General features: G+C 37.1%; 2 protein-coding genes across 4 annotated transcripts in view; both read right to left on the bottom strand.

Annotated features, from left to right (window-relative positions):
• The window catches only part of tbx19 (T-box transcription factor 19), a 16,549-nt gene extending 7,616 nt beyond the window's left edge, over nucleotides 1-8,933 (bottom strand). For both annotated transcript variants that reach the window (XM_044344385.1, XM_044344386.1), the window contains exons 1-2: nucleotides 8,674-8,933; nucleotides 3,708-3,984 (exon numbers count right to left, since the gene is read on the bottom strand). In XM_044344385.1, coding sequence (XP_044200320.1) covers nucleotides 3,708-3,984; nucleotides 8,674-8,933 — 537 coding nt within the window. The remainder of the gene's footprint in view (nucleotides 1-3,707; nucleotides 3,985-8,673) is intronic.
• Nucleotides 8,855-23,090, bottom strand: LOC122976115 (vesicle transport protein SFT2B-like). 2 transcript variants are annotated; one of them, XR_006400803.1, is made up of 9 exons: nucleotides 22,878-23,090; nucleotides 21,111-21,200; nucleotides 20,498-20,583; nucleotides 20,173-20,254; nucleotides 19,394-19,429; nucleotides 19,205-19,263; nucleotides 18,877-18,906; nucleotides 17,945-18,031; nucleotides 8,855-8,933 (listed from the first exon to the last, which is right to left on the bottom strand). XR_006400803.1 is itself a non-coding variant. In XM_044344420.1 (8 exons), the coding sequence occupies exons 1-8, from the start codon at nucleotides 22,944-22,946 to the stop codon at nucleotides 17,995-17,997; spliced, it is 489 nt and encodes a 162-aa protein (XP_044200355.1). In that variant the 5' UTR covers nucleotides 22,947-23,090; the 3' UTR covers nucleotides 17,364-17,994. The 2 variants fall into 2 exon arrangements, 1 of the variants encoding a protein (XP_044200355.1); XM_044344420.1 differs by lacking the exon at nucleotides 8,855-8,933 and having other exon boundaries at nucleotides 17,364-18,031.

Here is a 23,090-nt window from a genome sequence, read left to right as displayed (position 1 = left end):
AGCAGATAAATCTGAGGGGTGGTGAGATGATTAATGGGAGAGGAAAGAAGAAAAAACAAAGTTCTGATACACAAATCTGTTTTCAGTTTTTGGACTTTTTCTCTAATCTTTGATTTTTGCTGAAATATTGGATCATTTGAACATTTATTGAAATGAAAGCATGTGAGAAGTTTAGAGGGGAAAAATCACTATTTGGTGGAGCTGTTAACAACTCATAGACATGTGAAATGTGACCCCGACTACACACTGCTTTTTGTAAGACGTCAAAAGACAAAAAGGTTGGAAACCACTGGTTTCATCTTTAACAATGTGTTGTATTTTAAAAGCTTGTTATATTATCCATTGTGTCAAATCTTCATCTGAAAAGTAACTAAAGCTGTCAAATAAATGTAGTGGAGTAGAAAGTACAATATTGCTGCAACACTTTTACTTGTAATGGAGTATTTTTACATTGCTGTATTGATACTTTTACTTAAATTAAGCATCTGAATACTTTTTTTCTGTTCAAAGTTTGAAAACTCGGCACATTTTGGCTCGATGAAAAGATGAAAAACAAAAAAAAAATCAAATCTAAGTGTAGTTTTGTGTGCAGGAGAGTTGATGGAGTGCAGCCATCTTTGTCTTTTGGCCCAAACACTCTTTCATCCATCTGTCTTTTCTCTCTCTCCTCCCTCGCTAACGAGCCCCAATTAACCAATCCCAGCTCTCCGGGCGGACACACAAAAACAAACTGTTTTCTATTCAGATTGAGAGGCTGACCCCGCCACCGCCTGTGTGTGTGTGTGTGTGTGTGTGTGTGTGTGTGTGTGTTTACCCTGGCAGTGCCCACATTAGCTGGAGTGTGTGTGGGCTCTTTTTGAATATAGTTTACCTCTCTCTCTCTCTCGTCCATCTGAAGCATGATGGGTAAATTAATTTCCCAGTAAAAAACATAATTACCATAATGTACAAATAAGCTGAGCAATTATTTCATTATGGCCGAGCTCTCTGTTCCAACTCTGCATTACTGCGTGTGTGTGTGTGTGTGTGTGTGTGTGATGTTTGGACAGGGATAATGGGGTAAATATAAACAACATTATTGCCAATTTTGTAGTGCTGCACGTGTGTGTGTGTGTGTGTGTGTGTGTGTGTGTGTGTGTGTGTGTGAAGGCCTCCTCTGAGAGAAATGGCTCTCGACAGGAAGTGCATTAAACCGCCGCCGGCCAATTAAGAGCTGTTTATCCCATTCCCGTGGTTACGAGGGGGCGAGCAGGTGAAGTGAGCGAGGAGAGGGACTGAAGTGGTTAATTAGAGGCGGTAGTCTCTCGCCCACTCCAGTGCAATAACAGAGAGAGAGAGAGAGAGAAGAAGAGGAGACGCTCTTGACATGGAGAGCAGGATAATGGACAGAAGAAGAAGAAGAAGAGGAAGGAAGCAAGGAAGCAGCAGGGAAAGAAAAAGATGATGAAATGAAACAGCAAAATGATCAATTAAAGAAAGTAAACCCTGCAGAATGAACAAATATATAACTGGAGAAGACAAATAAGAAGAAGAGGAGGAAGCAGCTGGAAAAGAGAAAGAAGAAGAAGAGAAGCGAAAAAATGAAATGTGAAATCAGGGAAAGAAAACATTAGAAGACAAGAAAGAAACGACAGAGCGAACAAATAAATACGATTAAAAAAAGAAGAAGGGGAAGAGTAGAAAAAATAGATGAGAAGAGAAACGATGAGGAGGAGAAACGAGAGGTTGAAGATGAAGCTGCGTGTGAGTCTACCTGTTCATCTTTGCTGTACGTTTGTAAGTAACTGATTATCCAACATTGTGCACAACTCGGGACACCGAAATAGAAAGTAAAATGCGTCTCCGAAATAAAACTGGGGAAAAAGACGACAAGGCCTCCAACAAGACAACTGCAGACATGGCTGTGGCGCTAATGCTAATGCTACCAGACGACCTTGAGAGGCTTCACTTCTTGCCAATATGACACAAGCAGTGTCTTCTGCACTAAAAGGAGAACCTGGTGAACACCTCTTTGGAACGAGTTAAGTCCTATTATGAGTCACATGATGAACACATTCACCGGTTGAAGATGACAACAGTGATCAACTGGTGAAGAGGAGGCTAGACGACCTTGGGAACCAGTCGCAGGGGTCCAATCCGAGAGTGGTCAGCATTCCCGAAAATTTGGAGGGTCTGGACCCGGTCAAGTTTATGACCAAGACGTCACAAGACCTCTTGTGCTTTCAAGTGCCCGTCGAGTCGGACCTAAACCACCCAACATCCCGAAAGCCGAGCAAACGAGACCAAGAGTGTTTCTGGTTCTCTTTCAGTACTAAGACAAGCAGACAGACGCAGGAGCTGTACTTCCACAAACGTTGGGTCTTTTTACATGAGGATTTCAGTGAAGAGCTCAGCAGCGTTTATGGAGGTGAAGTCCCAGCTCTACGAGAAAGGGATCCGGTTCGGCCTCTTGTATCCTATTATTGTTGTGGATATTTTCTGAGTGATGGTGAACACTTCAGTGGAGAGAAGCACACACGAGCCTTTGATGTCTTAATGCTGAGAATGTTTTTTGAGGTTACTTGATCAAGGAGAACCATAAACAGCAAACATCCAAGTTGGTGTAACTCGGATGCTGTCTCCACCCGTTCTGCCCTCTGACAGTCTGAGTCTTTAGTCTCTCCGAGCAGATCGGCCTACGATATAAAGAATCAGTCTAATTGGTTCATTAGTTTCTAAACAAAGGCCTGCACTTTACCCGTGACATCTTAAATCATGTTGCATTGAACCTCAGGTCATTGTCAACACATTTTGGCTACACATTCCACCTATCTGTGTTGTCTAGAAGGCAACCATGGCAATGCTGATATACTCTTTATCAGAGAGGTTTCTGCTTCCCCAAAACAACACAGACAGCTGAAGTCTCGAGGAGAGATTAAGAATTACAGCGTGACCTCAAGGCGTCGTCTTGACCCAATGTCACTCCAACCTGTAAACCCCTAAAGATGGAAAATTCCATAACAATTATGAATATGGTGACGATGTAAACCAGCTTATGGCTCACCAACACCAACAACTTATTCCCCAGATAAGAGACACACAGCAAAACATAACGAGAAATCAGAAAGAAATTCATATGATGTCATTTATTCCTCTCATTACACCTCAGAATTCCCCTCAGATACAACAAACGTTTTTTAGAAAATTTGGAAAAACCAACTCTTGAACCAGAAGAGGCAGAAGATTTAGAGATTAATAGAACCATTATGGCGATGCAGACTGGTCAGACTGGTCAGACTGGTCAGACTCTGGGCCCTGATGACTAGTTCTTCTACAAGTGTTTTAAGAATCTTTGGAAAATGGTTCCCTACCTGTTACCCTTTCACAGGCATCTGTTTCACTTCTTCTTCAAAAAGATAAAGACCCGACTCAACGTGGATCACGCCGCCCCGTCTCACATTTAAATGTGGATGTGAAAAGATGAAGAAAACAAGGAAATGAAAATTAAGAATTAAAGAGAGAAAAGAACGAACCAATAAACAAATAACTGGAGAATAAAACACAGAAATGAGGGAAAGAACATTTCTCAATTAAAGAAAGAAAGAAATGAACAAATAAAAAACTGAAAGAGAAAAAAGAGATGAAGAAGAAGAGGAAGAGGGGAAGAAAGGAAAAAGAAAGGAGAGAAGAAACAATGAACAAGCTGTAAATGAAGTGTGTGTGTGTACCTGTCCTCCTCCGTTGACCTTGTTGGTGAGTTTGACCTTGTTGAAGGTCACCGCCGCCTTCATCCAGTGAGCTCCGAAGTTGGGCGAGTCAGGGTGGATGTAGATGCCGCCGTGGCCCCGCCCCTCGCCGCGGCCTTCCGCCCGGCCGGCCGCCACCCACTCGCCATTCACAAACTTCCAGCGGCAGCCGTCGGCCGGGACGAAGTCCAGCAGGAAGGAGTACATGGAGCTGGGGTCCAGACCCGATACGCTCACCTTCAGGACCGGGAACATCCGCCTGCAGATACACAGTTTAGATTCTTAATAATCAATCAATAACTGACATCATTCTCTGGTTCTCTGATGTGAAGATTTGCGGCTTTTCTGTGTTTTATATCCTTATAAATTGAATATTTTTGGATTTTGGACGAACAAAACAAGACATCTGACATCAACTTGGACTAAACTGGGAAGCACATTTTTCTGTATTTTCTGACATTTTAAGATGAAACAATCTGTGAATCTATCAAGTCCAAAGTCCAAGTTGACGTCTTTAAATGTCTTATTTTGTCCGACCAGCAAAGATATTCAGTTTACTCTCATTAAAGTTGAAGGAAACCAGCAAAACATTTACATTTAAGAAGCTGGAATCAAACATTTTCTCTTAAAACTAACTCAGAATAATGAATCAATAAATCACTTATCAAAGTAGTTGCAGATTCATTTACTGTCGATCGACTAATCACCGCAGCTGATGATTTAAAGGAAGTTAAACCCTGAAAAGTCACTTCAAATAAATAACTCTCCAATTTTAGGTGGTTAAAGCTGCTTCACAAACAGGATCCAGACTGAAATCATGATGCAAAAATGTGAAAAAGCAAAAAGGCAAAAAGGATTCAACAAGCTTTTCTTAACTGAAAAAAAAAAGAAAGTTTCTGGTTTTTAGGTCATAAAACAACAGTCTGGTTGCCTGACTGTGCTTTGTATGTCAAATCTTTGTAAAGTAACAGATAAATGTAGTCGAGAAGAATTATAAACCAAAATGAAATGGAAATAATCCAGTAAAGAACAACTATGTCAAATCTGTTCTTAAAGCTGCTATAATTGTAATTTTATTTATTTCCCTCCTCCTCAGTCTGATCTATGTAGTGACGTGTTGGTTGTGGCTCGTAGTGATGAACCTATCTACCTAATTATCAGTGACTCTGCAGCTCCTCTCGGCTTTACGGAGCTTTATAGTGAGTTTCAGCTCATTGTTTATCTGTCCGGCTGCAACTTTACTGTTCTGGTTCACTCTCGGCATCTCTCATAGCGTCGTTTTCAAAGAAAAAGCTGTAAAAAGCCGCTGTACACTACCTGCTCAGCACCAAACGGCAAACAGATACAGTTAGCTGCAAAAATGCCAAATATTTGCCAGTTCCAGCTCCTCAAATGTGATGATATAATGCTTTTCTTTGTTTTGTATGACAGTAAACTGAATATTTTTGAGTTCTGGACTGTTAGTCGGACAAAACAAGACGTTTAAAGACATCACCTCGGGCTGTGGGAAACATTTTTCACTAGTTTTTGACATTTTATAGACAAAACAATTGAAAAAAGAATCAGCAGATTACTTGATAATGAAAAGCCTGATTCTCCAGTTTTTGGACACATTGTCGTTTTTGTCGTCACATCAGTTTACAAAAGCAGAATCAGCCATGACTTTATCTCCCTGAAGCTACATTCAGACAAACACACTCTCCATCAGTAACAGCAGTTGAAGTGGCGTTCTGCAGGTGTGAATGGAGTGTTTGCCCACCGCAGGGCGCGACGGGTCAACACGCCTCGGCAGCGTTGACGGCTGCTATCGAGACTAATGAATAACCACGGTTAATAGGATCGCTGATCTGGAGTCAGAATCAAACACAGAAACACTCGAAGTCGTCATGGTCCATTTTTCTTTTTTAGTCTCGGCGATTTGAGAGAAAATATTCAGAAACAAAACGTCTCCTAAAGACAACGTTCATGTGCAACAAATCTGCAGAAAATGTTTTTACTGTCACTGCTGCTGGAAACTAAAGTGCTGATCACACAGCTGTCACGACCCCAAATATCATGGACGACCACCAACCAAACTCAATAATAAATCACTTTTTATTCATTCAATTACGTTTTCTATAGATTTGATCCCCCTTTGAAACCCAGGAGGCTGTTTTTGCTTGTTTTTTAATCTCAGTCACTTTATTTGTAACCCAGGCTGCCACATTTTGTTTTATTCGGGACATGTCAGGCTGTTCAGAAACGCCATCATTTTGCATGTGAACAGGGTTATTTCATCCCCCCTCATAGTGATTTATGCTGCTTCACCACAGACGATATAAAATATTTAAAATAAAAATAGGCTGTTTGAAGAAAATCTATGTAAAGTGCTGCAACGTGAGAACAGTCATTAGAACAAACAATAATAAAATCAGAAACAGACTTTAACTGTCAGCGCCGGTGTGAAATTAGAGATGAAGCGGCGTCTCAGCTACATGATGACGCAGTAAATGGACCAGAGGTCGCCGCCGTCCCTGCTCAGAGATTTGTAGAGATGTTAGTAAAAGACGGAAGACAAGACGAGGATGACCACCTCCACAGGAAAATATAAAAAGAAGACTGTCATCGAAGCAGAATGTTTTCTTAGTCTGACATGTAGACAAATACTGTAGCCTGTTTGTTGAGTGTTTGGGGATTTTATTCTGTCATGTTAAATTAATATTTAATCTTTTGTTTTGTTGTATATGATCACATGAGGAAAGCACAAGTTATGACCATGACATCACACCCCTGAGAGCCAAAAGTTTTGTAATTGTTTTATTGAAGTTCATAATTATTTTGTAAATGTTTTTGTAACAGCCACAAGAAATAGTCTCTATAGACTCACTGTAGTTGTGATTTATTCACAAATTGCACCCTGTATGTGAGTAGTAGTACTATACGTGCTGAATGAGACTTTTTATGGGAAAAAAGAGCGAATTTCATGGGTATCCAAGCCGTAGAAGAGATCCAACTGTTTAAAATTAATTTTGGAGGCAATAACAAAAGACCTGTGATCAAGAAATGGGGCAGCTGTAAAAAAATGTGTCGTCTCAGCTGAATATTTTGTTTCAATCATTGTTGGAAAAAATACTGAAATAAACTAGTATACTGTGTATGATTCTGTCTGATGGTGTTTTTTTAACATAAATTCAGTTGAAATTTCAATGAAAATCAAGAAGTTATCAAGACAAAAGCGATTACTGTTATAACTGTTATAACTGAATGTTATAACTGTTTGTTATGACTGGATGCAGATATTAGTTTTACGTATATTTTCTCTTTCTAACACTGTCTATTTTACGTGTATTTCAACTCTTTCTAACATTGTCTGTTTTACGTGTATTTTCTCTTTCTAACATTGTCTGTTTTACGTGTATTTCAACTCTTTCTAACATTGTCTGTTTTACGTGTATTTCAACTCTTTCTAACATTGTCTGTTTTACGTGTATTTTCTCTTTCTAACATTGTCTGTTTTACGTGTATTTCAACTCTTTCTAACATTGTCTATTTTACGTGTATTTCAACTCTTTCTAACATTGTCTGTTTTACGTGTATTTTCTCTTTCTAACATTGTCTGTTTTACGTGTATTTCAACTCTTTCTAACATTGTCTGTTTTACGTGTATTTCAACTCTTTCTAACATTGTCTGTTTTATGTGTATTTTCTCTTTCTAACATTGTCTGTTTTACGTGTATTTCAACTCTTTCTAACATTGTCTGTTTTACGTGTATTTCAACTCTTTCTAACATTGTCTGTTTTATGTGTATTTTCTCTTTCTAACACTGTCTGTTTTACGTGTATTTCAACTCTTTCTAACATTGTCTGTTTTATGTGTATTTTCTCTTTCTAACATTGTCTGTTTTACGTGTATTTTCTCTTTCTAACATTGTCTGTTTTACGTGTATTTCAACTCTTTCTAACATTGTCTGTTTTATGTGTATTTTCTCTTTCTAACATTGTCTGTTTTACGTGTATTTTCTCTTTCTAACATTGTCTGTTTTACGTGTATTTCAACTCTTTCTAACAGTCTGTTTTACGTGTATTTTCTCTTTCTAACACTGTCTGTTTTACGTGTATTTCAACTCTTTCTAACATTGTCTGTTTTACGTGTATTTCAACTCTTTCTAACATTGTCTGTTTTATGTGTATTTTCTCTTTCTAACACTGTCTGTTTTACGTGTATTTCAACTCTTTCTAACATTGTCTGTTTTACGTGTATTTCAACTCTTTCTAACATTGTCTGTTTTATGTGTATTTTCTCTTTCTAACATTGTCTGTTTTACGTGTATTTCAACTCTTTCTAACATTGTCTGTTTTACGTGTATTTTCTCTTTCTAACATTGTCTGTTTTACGTGTATTTTCTCTTTCTAACATTGTCTGTTTTACGTGTATTTCAACTCTTTCTAACATTGTCTGTTTTACGTGTATTTTCTCTTTCTAACATTGTCTGTTTTACGTGTATTTCAACTCTTTCTAACATTGTCTGTTTTACGTGTATTTCAACTCTTTCTAACATTGTCTGTTTTACGTGTATTTCAACTCTTTCTAACAGTCTGTTTTACGTGTATTTCAACTCTTTCTAACATTGTCTGTTTTACGTGTATTTTCTCTTTCTAACATTGTCTGTTTTACATGTATTTTCTCTTTCTAACATTGTCTGTTTTACGTGTATTTCAACTCTTTCTAACATTGTTTTATGTGTATTTTCTCTTTCTAACATTGTCATTGTTTTTGTATTTTTAGATTTTTATGTGTGACAGAATTATCTATTTGTACTTTTGTTTGTAAACTCGGCTCAAATTGTCCCTTAATTGAACTGAAATGTCTTTTCCAACTTGTGGTTTATTTTGGAGAATTTGCCACAAACGTCTGAAATGTGAAAACACTGATTAAACAGCCTCAAGCTCGTCCTCTCATGTCGCTCACCGTCCGTTCTTGGTGACAATCATCTCGTTGGTGATGTGCTGGAACTTCCTCCACAGTTCGGCGTCCTCCAGCGTCACCCGCAGCTCCCTCTCCGTCGGGTCGCCCTTCTCCCGGCCGGCCTGCAGCTCGCTCTCCACCGCACTCAGCAGGCGCGACATGCAGCGTTCAGCTGAGCTGGGGCTGCTGCGAACAGCGGCGGTCCGGTCTGCTGAGGACACAGAACCAGACTCCCCATCCTCCTGTAAGCCCTCCACCTTCATCTGGAGACACAAAGACACAGTTATTAATCACAAGAATCACTACAGTCGCTCCAACTTTCCTCTGAAGTTCCCATTACTGTCAGAAACACTTTGGAAATACAAGTGAAGACGCCTGAAAGCAACCTGCTGCTCTGCAGCTGATCGTTGGATATTAACAACTGAAGGAGAAGTTGAACCCTCCAAATGTGGGAAAAGACGGCCGCATTTCAATTCAGTTAGGGTACAATTTGAGGCAAACAAACAAAAGTACATGCAGATAATTAATTTACACTTATATAAAAATCTAAAAATACAAATATGACGATAGAAAGAGTTGAAATACACGTAAAACTAATATCTGCATACAAAACTAACAACAGATTACATCATAGTCATTGCTTTTGTCTTCATAAAGTCTTTGTTTCCACTTAAATTTCAACCAAATTTAAGTTAAAAAACATTTTTCTACACTGTCAGACAGAAACATACACAGTATACCAGTTTACTGTGTATGTTTCTTCTTCCAACACTTAATTTAAGGGAAATATTCAAAGCCATGATGACACATTCTCTATTATTTAACACACATTTCACCCAAATTCAGCCAACATATTTTGGTCTCTTTGGAAATTTTGGAAGCTTTGGGGTCTCCAACAAAATATGACACTGTTATAAAGAGTTGAAATACACATAAAATTAATATGGGCATCGTACTGCCTAGTTCCAGTACAGTCATTGTTTTTGTCTTGATCAATGCTTGATTTTCACTTAAATTTCAACCAAATTTATTCTTAAAAACCTTTTAAATCGACATATTGGCTTTGGAAACTTTGCTTGAATATGACGACATTAGAAATGTAAATAAGTGTTAAAAAGCGCATTTATCAGACTATACATGAGGTAAGATAACAATGTCCTCTACTGCCGCTCTTCAATAATAACTTCTGGAATAAAACCAAACTTCCTTCTATTTGTTTTTTACAGTCAGTCTAAAACCTGTAATACAAAGCAGGTTTAACATATCCAGGATTTCTTCTGGTTATCAGGCTTCACTGAGTCTAACATTGTCCGTCCAGAACCAGCACTATGAAGCTTTTATCAACCAGCTCAGTCAACTCTGGTTTAACAGCTACGAGTGCGGTCATGTGAAAGAGGCGGGTTGTTAATTACCAGCGACATCATCAGAGCCATGAATGAAATTCTGAATGATGAAATGTAAACGAGCCTGTAATCCTACAACAGAATAAGAAGATGTAGAAACACTAGAAATAATTTCCACATATCAAAAGCAGGGTAAGACTTAAAATACATCGATGGCCGAAGAGCAAAACCTCCTATCTGAAAAATGCACTTTTTTGAGAAAACTAAAAAAAACTTGTTTTCTTGCAGAATGCTATTTGTTAAGGACACCCAATACATAATACACTGTTTTTAGACTATATTATTATATTATGTGTTAACAATACCGACTAGATATTAATGCCTCGCAAAGTGCAGATAGGAGCTTTTACAAAACAATGCTCTAAATTAAGTTAATAATTAAAATTAAATTAAAAATAAAATTAAGTTTGTTTTCAGGTAAAAAGATGTAGTAAATGTAATAGTTACTACATTGTAGTATACTAGGGTCAGAATTCCTTAAGTGGGAAATTCCTTAAATTCAGTGTATTTGCTTCCTCGTCCACTGGAAATGAATGTTCAGTGATTGTGTAACCCACTCGTGCTGTAGCCTCTCTACACATCCAGGGACTCTGCGTTGTGTTTTTGTTTTGTTGTGTGACTTTTCTGTCACAATGAAGGACGAGATTATCTTGCAGACAGGCTGAATATGAGCAGCCTTCCTTGTTCTCATCATCCAAAGTGAAATCCGCCAATCAGAAAATTCTTTAGATAGGAGGTTTTGCACTTTGGCCATCGACATGTAGGAATTATTCTATACGACTGAAGTATAGAGGGAGTGTTTATACTATTTAGAAACAATCTGAATATGTCAAATAACAAACTTAAAGTAACGTCAGACTGTTTCTGCTACTGAGGCAAAGAGTGTAAAAGTATTTAATGACTTTATAATCATGGAGCCAATTAACAGTGAGGATTATTGTTCTCTGGTGTTTATTTGCAGTTTTCATCACACAGTTGTCTCATGTTATTCTGACTGCAGTGATGAATCAGAGACTAAAATCATCCACACTGTCAGCTTCACTATTAAACTATTAAAATATGTGTTTAGTGTCGTAAACGATCTCCGTTTGTTAGAAGCTCTGATTTAAAACCAGAAACACGGAACAATAAAATGTTTCTACTGATCTATAAAAATATATATTGATCTTTTTTAAAAGTCACTTTATTGTAACTCAGGACTGATTGGTCAGTGGTGTTGATCCTCTGAAGTTAACCTGTCACTATCAGTTACCATGGCGATGAACCACCGTCGTAGGACTGAAAACCCAGAGTTAAACCTGAAGTTACCTCACTGACCCCAAATCCTGCTTCGTAGTACAGACCTCGGATGGCTTTAGCTTAGAACAGTCATAGAGAACATCATGTTTGAGGTCTTTGCTCAGGTTGGTTGTTGTCTTCCTGACAAAGAGACGTTAACCAGCAAATAAATGAAAAAAGAGAAATAAAACATTGTAAATGTTCTTTGAGCTACTACAAAGTGGTTTAGTTTACAAACCACATGAATGACTGTTGGAACTGTCTTTGTCTTTGTGTTTATGTCAGATTATCATTTCTTTAGTTTTGGTATTATATGTTCATGTCACGTGTCTTAATGTGTTCCCTCTTGATATTTTCTGCTTCAAGGCATCAACTTTGAAGGAAATGAAGCCTGAAATCAGACACAACTCTAGTTTAATATAAGTCACATTATCATCTGAACACCACTGATTGGTCTTGTTCTGACTGAGCTGAAGTCGTTCATGGAGGTTTGTTTCTCTGGATTTTTAAGAAGACATGAATCAATATAGTGTATTTTTCTTCACTGCCGTGTTAAAATAAACTAATATGAGTGTAAACAGCAGCAGTGGGGAGAGTGGACGGGCTCGTTACACTGATTTTACCTCTAATTTTTAACAAATGTAGGTAAAAAAAAAAACGCAGAATCACAAATAGAGTACTCTTACATTGTTCAGTGTTCTTTATAGCTGCACCAATCTATAAAATAAAAGATCATTATTTAATACACATTTCTCCAAAACTCAGCCCATTAATTTTGGCGTCTCCTCTAGAGGTGAAATCACATTTCTGACGGTTATAATAGAGCAAAGACGGGTTTAGTTTATTTAAATGCTCAGATCTGTGTGAGCTTTTGTCTCAAACACCAGCTGTTTATAAGATGATTTACTCAGAGAATTATTTCTTCATTTAACTTCTTTTAGACCCAAATCTCTGGGTACATTTATTGCCATAGATTGTTTCTATTTGTTCTTTCTACATTCAGATTTAAGGCAGTAAAGTGCAGCACAGACAACACATAAATGTATACAAAATACAAGGAGTTATTTTAAAATATGTTTCATAGAGTTTTAAAGGTTTATTTCATGACAGAAACTACAGAGGGTTTTTTATGACAGTGGAAAGATGGTTTTCCTTCAATTTTAACAGTAAAAATACTTAGTTTTGCTTTTGTTTGTAAAGCTACATTGTCATTGTGATATTGATATTAATTTATTTATTAGGGTAAATGGGCTATTTATTTTGTGTTTTCAGTGCTCTTTTCTCTAAAGATATTTTGTGGTTTTTACCAAAAGATATTAAAATTCGAAGGCTAAACATTCAAATTTTGACTTCTGTTTTTTTTAACATTTCTGATAGTATCTGAGTTTGTGGTTTAAATGGTAAAAGTTGCTGGAAAGATTTTTAAATTCATTTTCTATAATTGTAATTACTTTGTAATATATTACAATCAATCATTCAAAATTAAATCAACAACACAAACGATACTAATAACAGTTATTTTCATCAACATCACGTTAACTCATTTCTTGATGAACGAGTGTTTTTACCTACAATTACATCATTTGTCCAACAATCTATCATTTAAATCATTATTGAAATTTTAATTTGCTGCTCCTGCTGTAAATAATAGTGATTGTGTCCTGCGTTCACATTTCAGCAGCGTTTAATCACCACTTATTTAACGCTATAATTGTGTAAACATTTGTATTTTGTGTAATTAGAATATTTGTAATAAAAAGCATGTGCACAGACGTACACACCTCCTCTACCATCTACTCATTATGTTATTAAATACATCTGCAGGTATATAAATCTTATATTATTTATTCTAATAGAATAATTACTTTATTATGAACTGGAGGTAGAGCGAGTCGAGCTGAATTCAGAGGGAACGGTGAATTAAAGGAGACATCAATAAAGAAATAATTAAAATCCACAAATAAATACAATAAAACTAAAAACTTAGTATTCGATAAAACAAACATAAAATACCTCCTGACACGTTTATCTGCACATAAATATAAAAGAAAACAAAATAATCATGTTTCTATGATGATCAATAAACTTTAAAGTATTTTATCACCTGCAGTTTTACGCTAAAATAATATATTCATGTCTGCAGAGTTTCTGAAAACAATAATTAAAGCTCTTTCATGAAATAATAAATAAACATGCTGATAAAAAAAATAAAAGTGGACTTACCTGAAACACGACACTGTGCTGCGGAGGTGAAATAATCCGAGAACAAAACGTGACAAACTGAAAGCAATTAGTGTTAATTGAAATAACTGCTATTAAATAATAATGAATTAATGAATTAATTGAGCGTTGACGGTCTTTTGGATTGTGATGTGAAGCTGCTCAGCCTCCAACTGAACACATCAGAAACAATCAGAGGACATCAGTCTGACTAAACCTCGCTCGACCTCTCTCTCTCTCTCTCTCTCTATTACACACACACACACACACACACACACAATCTACCACTCAATTTAATTTTCAGTGAGGCTCTATTGGTCGGTGATTTTGTAAAAAGAAAAAGGGAAAAAGCAAATATTAAGAAACAAACGCATTGACGAATCAATACAAAGTGATAAAACGTCGTATTTTTGATTCATTTAAATCAGTAGTTTTGGTAAGTTAAGGTTAAAAAAAGGACCACTGTGATCTGAAATGTATTTATTTGGACTACAATGACTTAATGTGGCCGTCCGTCAACAACACGTCAGTTTTATTCCTTTAAACTGGAAACAACGCTTCACATTTAGTGTTCGAGTAGATGAATCCGACATGTAGACGAGCTTTTTGAAAACATTTCTTCAGAGTGGATAAATCTGAAAAGGCAAAAAAAAAAAAAAAAGAACATTTCAAAACATGGTGGATAAAAAAGGGGAAGGAAGGAGGAGATAATCTGAACATGTTACACCTGGATTTGAGTTTAGATGTTAAAATCTGAGATATTTGAAAACAACAAACAGACGAGAAAACGTCTCCGGAGACGAAAACAAGAAAAACTGAGCCAGAGTGGATGAATCTGAAAACACTGGCCTCGTGTTTTAATGTGGAAAAAGGAAAAACTAAACTTTTTCAAAATAGTCTCCAAAGTAGATAAATCTGAAAAACACTCGCAGCACATTTTAGTGTGGAGACGTAAATACAAACATTTCTAAAATTGTTTCCAGACGACAGAAATCTGAAAACTCTTTCCTCCCGTTTTAGTGTCAACAAGGAGAAAAAATAAATGAATAAATCCAAACTTGCTGTTGTGGACGTTAAAATCTAATCTTTTTGAAAATGATCTGAGGAGCAAACACGTCAGAATCAAACTCAACACACTTAGTTTTCACACGTAAACATTGTTTTTTTTAAATTAGCTTTAACGTGGACAGAAAGCTGTGGAGCGACAACGCCGGAGTCGGATCATGACATTACTATCAATGAATCAACCGACAAAACAAATACGAGATTTGACTAATCAATCGTTTCTGGGCCAATTTGAAAACAATACATTGATCTGCAGCTCCGGCTGGAGGTTCAAATGTCATGTGACAAAACACCGTAAGCTGTTCAGACCAGCATGTAATGGAGAATAGGTCAAACCCAAACAGAGAACATCTGGAAACACACACACACACACACACGACATACGATATCTGGGCTTGTGTGTGTGTGTGTGTGTGTGTTAAAGTGTGTGTGTGTGTGTTAAAGTGTGTGTTTTATTGTGTGTGTGTGTTAAAGTGTGTGTGTGTGTGTGTTAAAGTGTGTGTTTTATTGTGTGTGTGTGTTTTAATCAGCGGGCAGTGAAGGATGAAGATTACAGGCTTTAGAGACTTAACAGGCATAAAGGCGACGTTAACGAAGGCAGCAGGTAAACATCAGAGGACCTGGTAACACACACACACACACACACACACACACACACACACACACACACACATACAACAACAAATTATTTTTTTTTTAAGAGATCAAACTCTGCGTTCTTCTGTTTTTCTGTTTTAACCAGATTCAGGTGAAATAACAGATTTAAGTTTCATCTCTAGTGTCGACTACAAACCTCTAAACTCAATAAATAATGTTTAATGAGACCATTATGTTTGACTGATGATCAGTCTGAGAATTATCTGTAAATAAAAACATGTTTTGAACATCTACAGTCATGTGATCTGGTCGAAAGCTCCAGAACTGCCACTAAACTGACGGTCTGGTCTCAGATTATAAACTCGAGTTATTGTTTTAGTCGTCAAAAATTTTCAGCTTCTCAGATATGAAGATTTAATGCTTTTCTTTGTCATATGTGACAATAAACTGAATAACTTTGAACCAAACAAGACGTCAGCTTGGACTCTGGGACATTATAACAGAGTTCTTTCACTATATTCTGACATTTTATAGACAAAAGGATTCATCGATAATGAAAATACTTTGAACCTCAGGTGTGTTTATGTTGCCAAAACAACAGAAATGTAAAATAATAATAAGTAATAACTATTTCTGTATTTATTTATCATCTGTGATGAAGTTTTCCAATATGACGAGAGGAGACAGAAGACGCTTCGATACAAACTGAGCTGGTTCTTAAATACAGACATAAATATTTATTCAAATAAAATCACACAGTTAAAAGTGAAATGTGACATTTTACAGACTTCAGACACAGAAACTGAAATGACTTTTGAGTGAAATAACGTTAAAGTTTCTCCTGAAATTATTTGGACTTTAAACAGACGGGGGACAAATTAAAGGAAAATGCTCCACACAGCTGTTCAATTAAGCAATTAACATCCAATCATGTTCTAACGGATGTATAAATACACTGAGCAGGTCCAGTTGTTTAAAGATGCAAGAGGAAAAGATCTAAGTGACTAAAGTGACGTCTGCATTTAGATCTATGGAAGAGACGTCAATAAACATAAACCCTCATTACAAAGATTAATGCAAATTTGAGAAATTAATTAGTGCGTATATGCAGATTTTTTCTTAAACGCAGGTAAACCCGCTAAAAATAGGCGTTTGACTCCTTTCACATTGCCAGTAGACGAGTTTGCCTCTCTGTTTTTTTTCCGGTCTCCATGCATGGCTAGCAGCTAGTTAGCATGACTAGCATCGTTAGCATAGCCGTGCCGTGCAGTTTGTAGCCCATAGACTGTATAAAAATACGGTTTAGCTGCGATGTTTCTGGTTTAGGGCAGCTGACGGGTGTGTTTATGGTGTTTGTGTCCTCTGAAAGACATCACAGCGCGGAATTAAAGTCACACAGCTGACGGACTGTTAGCCTAGCATGCTAATACTACATAAACATTACAGAGAGACCACATGTAAACATATGGGTGAAACCATATTGTTTACAGGCGTCCAGAGGTAGAAACACAGGAAAAAGAAACAAAGAAAAGAGGAAAAAATTAGCGTTTCTACGCAGGTGTCATGTTTACGCCTCTGCAGATCGGAGCTGAAGCCGATAAAGACCAGTGATCACGCAGAGTCATGTGACCCAGCTATGAATGCCGATTGTACCCTTTCCAACTGAAAACAAAAGCCGGATGTTAGTGGGGTTTTTTGTCCAGTGTGGAAGGAGCTCAAGAGCCTCCAGGTCTGAGTGCTGGACCCCGACAGTGAGGGGGTCTGGGGGCTCCGTTATGCTGTGGGGGGGGGGCATTTTGCTGGCATGGTTTGGGTCCACTTGTCCCCCTTAGAGGGAAGGATCACTGCTAATCAATCAGCCATCACCATCATCAAAACACCAGATGAGGGAATATAAGTGTTGCACCTGTAACCCCGCCCACAACAGTGACATCACAGTGTACTGACACACCCTGGAGTACACGACTACATCACATTTACAGCCTCGTTATGATAACAACTCATCTTTTAGCTGCTCTTTACTAAAATTAATCCTCAAACTTTTCTCTTTTAAAACAGACACATAAGAGGATATTTTAGTTTTAGGCACTAAACAGTCAAATTGTGTCATTTATATTTATTTTTACTGCTTGTTTGGTCGGTTTAAAGTTAAAATATTAAAGGAGGGAATGTAAATGTACAGAAATATCTGCTGCAGCTGATTTAAAGCAGGTTTAAAACCTGCAGCTCAAGTTAAAATATCAATAATGTTTCTGTTTACAGAAGGAAATGATCTTGTTGAAGGAGTTATTTAATTTATCATTCAAGTAAGTTGGTTTTTATTTGATCTGTTCTTTCAATTCTTCATGTTCAGGTCACCTGAGTGGTTTAAAAACAGTATTTCATAAATGATTAATGATCAATCCATAATTGATTGTTAACGCGGCCGACTATCGATGAAGGAAATGTCTTAATATTTGCATCTCTACTTTAAATTAAGGCTTTAAACTTGATGATGTTCTTTCTGTTATTATTGTTTCTTCATTTAAATCATTAAAGTCGTTTCTGTTTTGTTCTTAAATGTAGAAAAACTGTGCAGCTTCATTAAAATATAAAAATATAAATATAAAACAGTCCAGATGTGACACCGTGTGGAGATAACTCGTCTCCATGGAAACCACCTCTGATGTCGCAGGTTTAAAGGTTGAATGGAAGGGATGACGCCTGCTCACCACACGGTATCCTGCTTCCTGATTGGTCAGATGACAAGAGGAGGCGGGGTCTAGACACACATTGAAAATAATTTGAGGACGGCGTCCCTGAAAGACACAAAGAAGAGACAAAGACTCAGACTGAAGTTTTATTATTTTAGTAATATATAATCGATTAATCAATCAGTATAATTATTAATCAATCAATTTGAAATAGAAACGTGACGTCAGCTCATCTTTACATCTTCAACCCTGTTTGATATTTTTACTTTATATTACTTATTATTATCATTAATTATTACTAATTATTTATTTTAATTAATTTTATTTAGTTTGATCGGACTTCATTGTGACAAACTTGGTATCCGACCAATCACAGTTCACCATCTTTCACAACCTGCGTGATGTCATTGGAGGGAGGAGCCAAGAACAAGAATGTAAACAAACAATGGCGTCCGATGCGTTGTGTATGATACTGGTTGTCTGGTTGCCATGGCGCCATGAACTCTCAACCTCTTTCACAGTTTCACCAACAACATGTTTACAGTTTACATCTGTTCTCCTATTGGTCAGAATCGCCCGACACGTTGTGGAGGTTGTTGTCACCATGGCAACACTACACGGAATAAAACCATCAATTGCCCGATGCCTGACGATATTATACCATCTGAACCACTATTATCTCCTCTTATCTTGGGGTACTCTATGGTTTCTCCTGGGACCCCATTAAGGGTCCCGACCCTCAGGTTGGGCACCACGTCATTTATACCAATATGTTACATTTATACATTAATTATATTTATAACGATATGAAAGAAAACACGATTCAGCTTTTCATAAAGACTTGAATAGACGCTACGGAGGATTTTCTTATATTATACGACATGTTTTTCTACAATGATGACATCACATATGTGTGTGTGTGTGTGTGTGTGTGTGTGTGTGTTTGTTACCTGGCGAACGGGATGTATGAGAGGCCGTACCTGTATAAACAGCAGCAAAAGTTGTTTAATGTCAACAACAAAGCAGAATAACTTCAGATACAGACAGTTAAGTGTGTGTTTACCTGTGTGTGTGTGTGCATGTGTGCATACGTGTGTGTGTGTGTGTGTGTGTGTGTGCATGTGTGCATACGTGTGTGTGTGTGTGTGTGTGTGTGTGCATGCGTGCATACGTGTGTGTGTGTGTGTGTGTGTGCATGCGTGCATACGTGTGTGTGTGTGTGTGTGTGTGTGCATGCGTGCATACATGTGTGTGTGTGTGTGTGTGTATGTGTCCTACCAGGTGAAAGCCAGGAACTGGAGGATGCAGAACAGCAGAGCGAGACCGTTGTTCTTCCACTAGATGGAGACAGAGAGAGAAAGAGGTTAAAAGAAAGAAAACTGACAGAATAAACTTTATTAATATTTATTAATAACAACTATTGTCATTTAACTTTATGAATATATTAGTAACAGAATAGTTTCTCACCCAGAAAGCAGCACACAGCGTCAACACCAGACACACCTGCAGAGAGACAGACAGGAAATCAGCCACTAAACAAACTGTTTAAAGAAGAATTACAGCTCTGATCTGCAACCACATGAGTGTTTATGAGTTTATAATCTACTTGTTTTGATTTTCTGTCTCTTCTCTTCTATTTTTCCTTAATGTTCTTTATTTATGAACGAGATGTTTATGTTTCTATGTGATGAATGTGTGAAAATTACTTTAAATCCTAAAATTCAATAAAAATAAAAATATATTAAATAATAATTTCCTGTTGCTTTTAACTTCCATACATTACAGTCTAAATACTGTAGATCTGTGACAATTAGACAAGTAATCAATTAGTAGATTGACAGAAAATTAGTGAGCAACTATTGTTAAATATTGGATTTTGGAAATGCAGCTTCTCAGATGTGATGATTGGATGCTTTTCTTGATAATATATGATAATAAACTGAATGTTTTTGGATTTTGAACTGTTGGTCGAGACGTCGTTTTGCACCTTTATCTGATATTTTATGGACAAAACGATTAATCGAGACAATAATTGGCAGAGTTGCAGCCCTAAAATATTGTTAATAATATGATCTCTACATTATCACATATGGAATCCAGGTGAAGAATATTTAATCCCAATTATTGTATTTTATTACAATTTTTTGTCTTAAAACAGTCAAATCTGGGGCGTATTGTTTGATTTAAAGTCTGAAAGTGTTTTTCATACGTATTTAATGTTACAGTGAAAACGTGTTTGTTCTCACCAGCATGATGACGGTGGCGAGCGCTCTCTCCTTAGCGCACATCGTCTTCACCTGCCGAAGCGGCCCGATCAGGAACATGGTGCTGAAACCGCAGCAGAGAAACTTCAACTCAAAGATTTGCAACGTTTGAAAGGAAGTTTTGAAACGTTTAAACTGAAGTTTGAAAGATGAAAAATGAAAGTGAACAAATTAAAAATCCAGATCGCAGTTGGCTCTGTAGTTGGCAACTTTCACCACCAGAGAGCGACGGTTCCCTTTGTTAAAACTATGCGGCCCTAAGGGATGATGGGTAATGTAGTTGTCAGTGAATAGGAGCGGCCGGTACCTGCCCAGAGCGAAGATGTTTCCCAAACTGTAGAAGACAGCGAACACAGGAAGACCAACACCTGGGAGCCACAGCAGACACGTACCCTGGATACAGACAGACAGGCTGTTACCATGGAAACAGTCAATAAGACAGACAGGGACTGAGTTGTTATGGATACAGACATGAATACAGGACTGGCTGTCACCATGGAGACAAACATGACCACAGACAGGGACAGTTACTATAGAAACTAGGCACAGAGACTGTTACCATGGATACAGACAGGCAGAAAAGACAGACAGGCAATCGCCATAGAAACAGAGAGGAGGACAGACTGTTACCATGGATACGAGACAGGAAGAGAAGACGTCTGTTGCTATAGAAACAGAGAGAAAAGACAGAGAGAGACAGACTGTTACACACATTATGCTACCATAGAAACAGTAAGAAAAGGACAGGCAGACTGTTACCATGGATACAGGCGGGAAAAACAGTTTTCACAGATACCGACAGTAAAAAGAAAAGCTGTTACTATAGAAACAGGCGGAAAAGACAGACTGTTGAAAATGCCAGGAAGTCAGACAGGCTGTTACCATAGAAACGACAGGAAGTTACAGTCGCAGCGACTCACCAGGATGGAGCAGAACGCGCCCAGAATGAAGCAGATCAGGAAGCCCTTCATCCTCGTCCCCCAGGCCAGCGTCGACGCCTGATTGGCTCTCTGGAGAGATGACATCATTATTGAAAACTAATCGTTTACTAATCTGACAAAACCATCAGATTAGACTTTAGGAAACTGTGACAGACATTTTTCACCATTTTCTGACATTTTATGGACCAAACGAAAGAAAATAATCAACATATTACATATTATTTATATAATATTTGTTTGTTGTCGCCTTAATAAAGTTAAATTATCTGTGTGAACTAAATAGTGAATTAAACAACCTGACGAGGTTTGTTAATGTCGGTTTCAGTAATGTTTTAAGTTATCGCAGCACCTGAACGCAGCAGGTGTGTTCAGGTGCTCACAGAGAGGAAAACAGAACAGACATTTAACGTCAGGTTAATAAAACAACACAGGCTATGGGGGTTAAAAAGGGACAAAGTCATGGGTTGGTTCTTATAATTTTACAGTTTAAATGGCTTTTATGCACATCTGATTTTATATTAATGAGTCATTAACACAGAAAGTTTTAAATTGTGATAAAATTGACAATTAAAGGAACTTAATTACTTGTTTGCTTTAATGGCAAACACACAATCTGTTAATAAACCTTAAAAATGATGATTAAGGTGAATTTTATGGCTTTTTCGTCTCTCTGAAGCTGTTCTGTACTGATGAATATTTGTGAAAACAGGCTGATAGCTCTTAGAAATAAACTGTCAACAGATAAATGGATTAAAGAGACTAATGAAGGAAATCATCATGTGTTGAGATAAACTAGTCTTTTAATTTATTTTATTTTTCTTGAAACTTCAGCAGAAGTTTATTGAATTTATGAATTTTTTGTCCCATGAAATGTTTAATGTTTATTATCAGCAGTTTGTAGTGTTTTGTGTTAAAGGAACTCCTTTATAGTATATGTGGTTTGTAAAAAGGTTTAACTTTTCATTTATATTGTTAATTCTTAATTTTGAGGTTTATTCCAACATCAACAACGTCTCTTTTTTAGAATAAATTGAAAGAAAACGAAATGAAGGGGTTGTTTAAGGTGCTCTGGAGGAATAATACTAAATCTATGTCCCTCCTTTTCTAATTATTAGTGTGTTTAGCTTTAATAAAGTAAAGATGAACTAAAGTATAAAGTTATTTTAAAGCACATGTGGTTTGTAAAGAAGCTATAAAACATATGATGGTGAGTAAAAGCAGAAATTAAAGCTTTTTGAAGAACATAAAACTAAGTTGTACACCTAAAACAGTCTCTGATAACTTAATATGATGTTAACTGGTAAAGTTTGTGTTAATTTTAAGATTTATTGTAACGTTTTTTCATTGTACGTCTTTGTTTTGTAGAAGAAATTGATAGAAAAAAAGAAAGTAAGGGGTTGTTTAAGATCCTCTGTAAGAATAATGTTAGCTCTATGTCCTCCTCCATTAATAACTCCCCCACTAATTATAAGTGTGTTTGGTGTTAATTAAGTAAAGATTAATGAAACAGTGAGGTTGTTATAAGAACATGTGGTTTGTAGAGAAGCTATAACACATATGACAATGAGAAAAAGCAGAAATTTAAGTTTTTTGAGAGTACATTTAGCTAATTTGTCTCCTGAAACAGCTGGTTCAGGCCCTGATAAGATAATATCACATTAACAGGTGAAGTTTGTTTTCATTGAGATGTTCTGTTAAAAAAAAAGAAGCTAAAAAACAACAGCACGGAGCTGCTGGTGACGTCACCTCCAGTATTCCCGGTCCCTCCGTGTTTCCGTCATCCTGACCGCTCAACACCCTCTTCAGTTTGTCCATTAAGTCGCTTTCTTGCTGCCTGAAAAGCGACAAAACTCTCGGCGAGTCTGCAGAAGCTTCTCAGGTGTTTTTTTTAAGCAGATTTCTGGGCGACCGAGAGGAGGAAGCTTCAACAGGTGCAGCACTTCCGCCTGCAGTACCGCC

Source organism: Thunnus albacares, chromosome 24 (genome assembly GCF_914725855.1).
Source record: "Thunnus albacares chromosome 24, fThuAlb1.1, whole genome shotgun sequence".
Classification (NCBI taxonomy): Eukaryota; Metazoa; Chordata; class Actinopteri; order Scombriformes; family Scombridae; genus Thunnus; species Thunnus albacares.
Note: the sequence above shows the minus strand (reverse complement) of the source record. Positions and strands in the feature narration are given on the sequence as shown.

Coding starts and splice junctions, on each gene's coding strand:
- LOC122976115 (XM_044344420.1), bottom strand. CDS start 22,946: ATGGACAAACTGAAGAGGGTGTTGAGCGGTCAGGATGACGGAAACACG. Junction 20,584..21,110: donor GCGCGTTCTGCTCCATCCTG/GTGAGTCGCTGC, acceptor GTCTGTATCCAG/GGTACGTGTCTGCTGTGGCT. Junction 18,032..18,876: donor TCATACATCCCGTTCGCCAG/GTAACAAACACA, acceptor TGTGTCTTTCAG/GGACGCCGTCCTCAAATTAT.